We start from the raw sequence: 9,081 nt of genomic DNA on the forward strand, positions 1-9,081 counted from the left end.
TACAGGCACAGCAAGAGTCAGGGGTAAATGACATTACTACAAGGGAGTATCTCCTGCTAGCTGCAAGCCACTATGAGAAGAAAATAAAGAAGACATGGAGGCAGAAAGCAAAGAACAATAAATCTCAAAAACAGCAACTATACAATAAGACTTCTATGTGTTTTTAACATTTAAATTATTTCTCATTGGAGAGGTTATTGAGATTTAATTATATTTTGAGCCTTCATTTGTTTAAGATTTGATTTGAACTGTTTTATAGAAACATATGTCCACTATATTTTGATAATTTTTTACTATAAAACCTCATCACAATGTAATATTTAATATAAATAAGATCTAAATAATAGTAACTGTAATTCTACCATTCATTAACTGAATGAATTGAATGAGGTATTTTACCTACTGAAAAAGAAAGCAACAACGTTAATTTTTCTCAAAATTTTCATTCATTTCTGTATTCATAATACTATGACTCTGACACTGGTCCCTTCATTGAATTTGCAATTACATTACTTATATATGTATAAACTGCACTTTTTTGGCAGTTATTTGGCACAACTAAGAATCCATAAATCTTTATAAAAACTGTCTCCCTTAAAGTTCCTTAGGTTAGTTTAGAAAGTACTGCTCCAAATTATAAGTAGCTTTTCTTGCTTACTCTGCACCTGATAAGACTATTTACCCCTTTTAAATATCAGTAGCCAATCACAGCTATGTAGCATTTATGAACTAGAAAGGAAGAAAAATATATTCTGGGGTGTGTTCATATGTGAGTTCTCTTACTTTTTTTTTGTTTGTTTGTTTGAGACGGAGTCTCGCTCTGTCGCCCAGGCTGGAGTGAGTGGCGCCATCTCGGCTCACTGCAAGCTCCGCCTCCCGGGTTCCCGCCATTCTCCTGCCTCAGCGTCCCGAGTAGCTGGGACCACAGGCGCTGCCACCTCGCCTGTCTAATTTTTTTTGTTTTGTTTTGTTTTTGTTGTTGTTGTTTTTGTATTCTTAGTAGAGATGGGGTTTCACCGTGTTAGCCAGGATGGTCTCGATCTTCTGACCTCATGATCTGCCCGCCTCGGCCTCCCAAAGTGCTGGGATTACAGGCGTGAGCCACCGCGCCCGGCCGAGTTCTCTTACATTTTAAGAGAAATTGTCAGAAGAACATATTTATGATTTTTCCATTATAAATGTCAATGGTTAGAATCTTATTTTGCTATTAAGTAAATAATTTGGCAGTCAAATGATCCAATTTGGGGAATGGTAGACATACACGATTAATGTTTTAAAGTAAAATTATATAGTTTATTGATGTATTAACATAGGTTTATTTTTAAATAAGAAGAAATGCAGGAAAAAGAAAAGATGGCCCCTATTCCTACCACTCAAAGATGCCTAGGGTTATTTTGGTATATATTCTAATATCCTTGTATTGTTTCTTAAAAATGTGTTAACATGCTATAAGTAATTATTTTCATTTAATGCTATATTATCTATATTATTCATATTATTATAGATTTTTTGTTATAATAATAGCTACATAATATCTCATAAAACTACTCTACTAGAATTTACTTAAGCATTATGACATTTTAAAGTATATACATGATTTCTAATATTTCAAAGTAATAAATGATACTGAAATTTCAGGCTTAAAGCATTGTATACATTTTGGAGATTTTCTTTGGCCAGATTTAAAGGACTAGAAATATATAATAAGAGGATGTAAAATATTAAGGCTTTGACACGTAGTTAACAATTGCTTCTCAGAGTTTTAAATAAGTGTCTAGAGGACAATATACAAATACATATCAATATCTATAATACATCTTTGTTATTTAACTTAAATATTAGACATTTGTATTAAAAATAATTATAATGGATAGACTAAAATAATCAGAGCTGTTTATTGATTTTAATAGAGAATATTCAACAATAATGGTTGATTACCAAAAGCATATGAATGAAGCCCTATAGCATGAAATATTACACTCAATAAAATATTATTGAAGCAAAAAATAATGATATAAAATTAATTTTGATACAGTTTAGATTCCAAACTTAGTTATAAAACCATATATAAACACACATGTGTTTTAAATACATTGAAATATATATTATCTATACACATAGGCCTAGTAAGAATGTATTTTTAAGTATTATTTTTCTCTTGTTTTTGTACATGTGTATTTTTATGTCAAAAACATATTTTTTAATCAGAAAAAACAAATAAGTTTGTACCACACTTCATTTATAAGAGCCTTGGGTGAGAATGACATTTTTTAAACTGAGTACATACAATAAAAGAGGAATGCAAATTTGAAAATAAACTGTGAAAAATACTTTTGGAAATAACTACCATGTTTTAGACACCTGGCAGTTATAATTTCAAATAAACATATGGCATATTGTATAGCATTAATTTCTATTTGTAATGACTACATTATACTATACCTTTACAACATAAATTAAAATCTGTGAATAAAATACCTACTTACATCAGAAGTGAGCCTAGCCTAGTGCCAAAAAGACTCTATGCTTGAAGTATAAAGTGGAACACAGCAAATTCATACTTCTTTTCTTTTCATTTTGACCTTATTAGTGATTATAGTTTTACTATATTATTAGTGATTATAGTTTTACTATATTCTTTGGAAAACAATTGCACAATATTTAATAATTTCATAATTCTAATAATTTATCTGTATTTTAACTTTTGTATTCTCATAAGCACCAGTTTCCACACAAAATTTTAATAGATTATCTCCTATAAAAATAAGTGTTGCATCCTTTCTTGTAGACAGTTTTATAAAAATTGTGCTTTTCTTTCAGGCTGTCATACTGACAGCAGTGGCAAGCAGTTTGAAGCAGCCACTGCCATCATGCTGGCTGCAGCAGGAACACATTGGTCTGGACTAATGCTCCACAGAGCAGGCAGGTACCCCATCCTCCCAGGTGAAGCTGAGCTGCCGAAACCACGGCTGTGCATCCCTGCATCCCTACACTCTTGGGGTCTTAGGAAGACCCCTCGTGCCCTTGCAGGCTTGGAAGTACCTGCTCCCACTGTCTGGCTTCTCCTCACTGTCAGCATCTACTCCAATCTTGGAGCAATGTGGGCCAAGCCTGGGCACTGTTGCAGCCTGGCCAGGCATGCACACACTTGGTACAACGCTGAGACACAAGGACCCTGCTGCCTCGAGCCTCTCTGGAATTTGGGCACCAACAAGCATGGGGGGGAGGCCAAGGGGGACTAAGAACAGCCCTGTGCTGGCATACAGATGTCCCTTTGCATGAGCAACCTGGGCACCATAGATGGTGGCAGGAGACAGACAGGCTCGTGGGTGGAAGGGGGTGGTCCCCAGTGAGGCCCCACCTTCAGGCCCGGGAGGGCCTAAAGGCTGGAGGCCAGGTTGCCAGTCGTGCAGACTGGAATAAGTACATGTGGTGCCTTTTCTGGTCCACCCATGGCCACCCATGGACCAATCAATCAGCACACACTTCCTCCCATCTGAGGCCCATAAAACCCTAAGGCTCAGCCAGAGCAGAACAGACATCAGAACAACCAGCTGCAGAGAGGAACAATCCACTCCGTGACCTCCTCTCTGCTGAAAGCTGGGAAGATGGGACAACCTTCCTGCAGGGAGGAGCTTCCCACTCCAGGGTCTCCTCTCTGCTAGGAGCTGAACACTCATCTGGACACTGGCTGCATGCCTGTGGAAAGGAGCTGTCCCCTGCAGGAGACTTAGCTGTTCTGTCACTCAATAAAACTCCTATTTATCTTGCTCATACTCTCCACTTGTCTCCATATCTCATTCTTCATGGTGGTAGGACAAGAACTCTGGACCTGTCAAATGGTGGGGCTGAAAGAGCTGTAACACAAACAGGGCTGAAACATGCTCCTTGCTCGACACACTGCAGTTGAAGAGTAAAGAACTGTGGCCCTTCAGAAATCCCAGACCTGGAAGCCTCTCGAGCCAGGACTGTGACTCTCTCTTTGGGGCTCTGCAGTTCCTGGCATCTCCAAGCTTCAAGGTGCAACCATGTTTCCCAGTGCAATGTGGAAGCTGCTTGCAGTGTGTCTTGCTCAGCCACAGCTTTACAGAGAGCCAGCACTCATGCCAGCACCTGGAGCTGCCTGTCCCGCTGTGGTAACTGGCACATCTGACTCTGCTCAGTGGCTAGACCCCATGTTCATTTACACACCCTTTGCTGTTCCATGCCTGACTCACCCTTGGCAGGTATGGGACCCAGGCTGGTAGCGTGAGTTGAGTGAAGACTGACAGGCTGAGCAGGTTAAACAAGCCCAGTAGGGCTGAGCAAAACTAGGGCAAGAGCGCCACCAGCCACAGAGGTTCCTGACCAGAAAAATGACACTCCAGTGATCCTGTAACAATGTAACAGGGTTAGAAATTAATTATGAATGCTAATCTTATAGAATAGTCATTTCCCAGATTAAGAGTACAGAATCAGGTTCAAAGGTAAATTGACCTTTCTCAAAGAAAAGAATGGTATTCTTTCCTTTCTATTAATGTTAATTTTAAGACAAAGAAGTCATATGTTTTTGTTCCTTTTATAATAAATCACTTCCCTTTCTATAATATGTAATATTAATTGTGTCCAGGTCCCAGGACATTTTAATCTTTGCATTAGTCAATTCTCACTATATGAAAAAGTTACTTCTCTTAGCTACAGATAATTGTAAAGACCCAGTAAGTTTTTTTTTTTTTTTTTTTTTAAATACAAACAATCCCACAGCATTTATTGCCATCTTGTATAACACAAGGGTAATCAAAACAATATGAATAAATGTTCATATTAGACAAAGGACATCTAAAAACAAACTGTATTCTTCTCAACAATTTCTCACTTCATTGATCATTTCTAGTTGGAGACACTTTGTAGCAAAGTAATATTATCTCCTTTCAGCATGATCCGACCCAGTTGTTTTCTTGACTTTGTTTTAGAATGAATCTCTTCTGCATCATCTAATACAAGGTTCATATATTCATCAAAACCAATGATACAGCCTTCTATCCGCATATTCACTTGCTCATAGAGCCACACCTGAATCCGCGATCTATTTTGTAAGTATCTGAAGATGAGGTTGATGGGCTGCACCATAACCTTCTGCACTTTCTGGCCCTGGCCACGGTACGCCATGGTGAAATTTCCAAGACCCAGTAAGTTTTTAATATACACCAGCCTTCACTCACAAATGCAAGTGCGTCTCCCAGCAGGTGGGCGAAGAAAGGGGCAGCGGGAGGCTCATGACAAGCTCTTTTTACTGAACAAACATTTCAAAGGAAAGATATTAACTTAACAATATTGTCCTTGAGTATAATGAGCATTTTAAATAATACACACCTGAACTTTTCATTTTGAGTGTTTTATTTTAGAAATGTATGGCTTTCTCTATTTGTCATTTATTTTGAACCTACATATATCTGCTCTCACCACCTCTCCTTCATTCAAGAAAATAGACTCTCTACCACACAGAAGAGCATGAATGTACAACCGATAATTATTTTTGTTTGTCTAATTATTCTATCCGAATAACTTCAATATATCTTTTTGCTTTTATAGGTAATTAATTTATAAAGTTAGCATTAAGACAACAAATATTTCATATACATTTTAATTTGTTATGTGACATAGTTAAATGAACCAGTGTACATACAAGTGCTTCAGAAACTCCTACACAATTACAAATACTTCAACAGTACATGATAGCTAGTTAGACTTTTAAAACTTCACGTAACTTTTGACAGTTAGCTCCTTTGGAACCTGATTTCGAAGATTATGCCTTACGGCAACAGCTCTATCCTGTTCGTTCTAATCTTGAAGTTTTACATTTTGTAAATAGCAAAGCAAGCCTTGGAAAACCTTGTAATTGACACGGTAATATATGAATACCATACAATACATACACTGAATTTCTGTTTCTGTTTACTCATAGCTTCATAAGCATTAAATGACTGGGTCTGTAATTCCAATATGTAAATTCCAATTCAGTGAGTTTTACACTAGCCTTTTAAAAAAGACACTGTCGAGTACACCACTAGGTGGCAGACAAAGATCAGAAAATTTCCATTACATACTCACCTTAAAACGTGTATATAATGCACTTAAAAGTCTTTCTTGAATTACATTTTATATATAAAATTAGGGTCAGTTTCAGTATGCTTTTAGTTATTATGAAAACACGTTTTATAAAGATTTTTACCAAACACATTTTAACAGGAAATATTTTATTCTTTATTTGTGATATATACATATACATAATATATAATACATTTCTGATATGTAAATGCTATGCATGTACATGAGTGTGTATGTACTAGCAAGTTTTATACCCTATATAGAATAATATTTTAGGAAAAAGCAAAATGTAAACTAACCCTACGAAATCCTACATTCACATTTTCTTTTGTGTTAAGTCTTAATTTAAAATTTTTCTAGCTAAGAATAATTCAGTATAACTATTATTATATTCATAAACTCTAACATTTTACTTTTATATCATTACATATATGATGGTATTTAAATTGCTATATTTTATAATAAATATAATTTGCTACTCATTGGTGTCTTCCAAATTATCTTTATTCATATTCATATTATTTTTGTAGGGTTACTGATTAATCAAAAGTTCTAAACAGCTACTGGTATTTGAAGAAATGCTTCTACTTCTATAGTTGATGAATTTGGTAAAATAACAGCATATTTTCTCTGATAGTTCCTCGTCTTTACTCTAGCAAAGAGAGACAGATTTTTTTTTCTAACAAAAAATATGTGAAAGCAGCAGGCTGAGCTAGCAAATGTCAGATCCAGTTTTGCTTCCACAGAGTATATACTCTGTGATCCTTAGTAAATCAACATACTGATGCCAATTAATAAGTGAAAAGAGTTTAGTGACCTAAAATGCTAATGAACGAGAGGAGAAAGACTTCATTAATATGTAATTGATTTTTTTTTTTTCTTAGTTGCCAGGTTTAGAGAAGCTCGAAAGGAATTTTTTTTTAATTTTTAAATTTTTAATTTTTGTGGGTACATAATAGGTTTATGGATAGAATTTTTTTACTTAATATTAGAGTATTATGAGCTTACTTGTTTACTTTCAGGTTGAATTTTTACAGTGTTCCTCCATTCCATCCTACCTGATTGGTCTTTTCTTTTCTTACTTTTCCTCCCCAAATTTATCACCTATTATTTATCTTCCCTCATTCCCTTTCCACCTCTCCTCATTTGTTGTTTGAATGGATGAGTTGGAAAACAGGGATAAGATCTCAAAGAATCAGAAAGTTATGATTTAGAATTACCTGGTGGGGCAAAGGGATAGGGACTGTTCTGTTTTTCTGAACTGTTTGGGAATTTTTTAAAAAACATTGGAGCATTGATTTAGCATAAATAAAGCCGGCTACACATAAGAAAGATTCTCATTGCGGAGCTGCTGGGCAGAAATTTGGAATTCATTTCTACATTTTATTTTATTTTATTTTATTTTATTTTATTTTATTGTATTTTGAGACGGAGTCTCGCTCTGTCGCCCAGACTGGAGTGCAGTGGACCGATTTCGGCTCACTGCAAGCTCCGCCTCCCGGGTTCAGGCCAGTCTCCTGCCTCAGCCTCCCCAGTAACGAGGACTACAGGCTCCCGTCACCACGCCCGGCTAATTTTTTTGTATTTTTAGTAGAGACGGGGTTTCACCGTGTTAGCCAGAATGGTCTCCATCTCCTGACCTCGTGATTCTCCCGCCTTGGCCTCCCAAAGTGCTGGGATTACAGGTGCGAGCCACTGCGCCCAGCCATTTCTACATTTTCTAAAACATGTTATTATTTGCTAAAATATCTACAATCCCAAGCAACAAAAATAAATAAATAAATAAATAAGTTTAACTCGTTAAGTCTTTAATTCTGTGACTGATATGCTCACTTCAGGTGGGTAAATTATTTTCATAGCTGTGCTTACAAAACTCTAAAACCTGTTTTCAATTATGATAGCACACAGTATATAGGCAACATTTTGAAGTCTTACGAGATTTTACTTTCTCTGCTATACCTTTAATGTTACTAGTAACATATTTTAAAAATAAATATTTTCAAAGTATTTTTCTCATCGAATGAGGATAAACACTTTATGGATGGAGACAGTATCTGAAACATTTTAAATGTCTAGACATTCTTATATAGGCATTTAATAAATATTTGTGGATTATTTGATTACTTTCTTGTTACCTAACTTCAGAAAAATCAAAATGATAAATATTATCAGAAGCTTATTAGCCACACCAAGATCACTACAGGCACCTGGCTTGAACCTTCAACATTTTCCAGAGATTCTGACTTTCAGTAACTCCTACTATGTCTATTCAGGCTAGGAGTGACCAGCTGGATAAAAACCATCACCTATAGGTAGTTTCAGTAGCCTCTAATTTCCAGGCTAAATTGGAATTCCCCTCCCCAGGCCCCAAAATTAAAAGCAAGATCCAGGTTACTCTTTGGCAGATTATGACTGAACACATCACTCTGCCTTGAGATTGTTTTCTGCCCAGTGGTAATCATTAAGAACAGACTTCCCAAATATGTGTTAACTGCCATCTTCTTATTCAGAAGTGGAGTTCAAGTGTCCAACAACAGGTCCATTTCTCAGATGTGCCAGATTACTTAGCAATCCACCAATTATGAAGTATAACAACAGTGATGGTGATGACATCACCAACACAGATTCATCTCTTATAATATGCCAGACATTATCCTAAGAGCTTAAACGGATTTTATGCTAAATGTGGTAAGATAACAATCTCAAAAAGCTCAACAACAAAAATTGCATTTACCATGTCACCTGTAGGCTAAAATTGCCTGCAGTTTTGCTGCACAAATCAATGGGGGAATATTTTTCAATCTATTAACCTTGATATATAGTATATATTTTTCCTAATATTTTGAATTTTTTCCCTTGATTTTTTTTTTTAGCTCACTCATATAATTGTCCTAGGAAATCCTTACCACATATCAATTTGCCAACAGCTAAATAGATTAGTTCTTTACTAGTTCTTACTAATTGCTTACTAATTATTTCATCGCAAAGGAAAAG

At 35.8% G+C, this 9,081-nt stretch overlaps 1 protein-coding gene across 1 annotated transcript; it reads right to left on the reverse strand.

Moving 5' to 3' along the window:
* Positions 1–4,702: 4,702 nt before the first annotated feature.
* Positions 4,703–5,184, reverse strand: LOC100998797 (small nuclear ribonucleoprotein E). The gene has a single exon (XM_003893803.4). The coding sequence runs from the start codon at positions 5,146–5,148 to the stop codon at positions 4,870–4,872; it is 279 nt and encodes a 92-aa protein (XP_003893852.1). The 5' UTR covers positions 5,149–5,184; the 3' UTR covers positions 4,703–4,869.
* Positions 5,185–9,081: the final 3,897 nt, after the last annotated feature.

This window comes from Papio anubis, chromosome 2 (assembly GCF_008728515.1).
Source record: "Papio anubis isolate 15944 chromosome 2, Panubis1.0, whole genome shotgun sequence".
Classification (NCBI taxonomy): domain Eukaryota; kingdom Metazoa; phylum Chordata; class Mammalia; order Primates; family Cercopithecidae; genus Papio; species Papio anubis.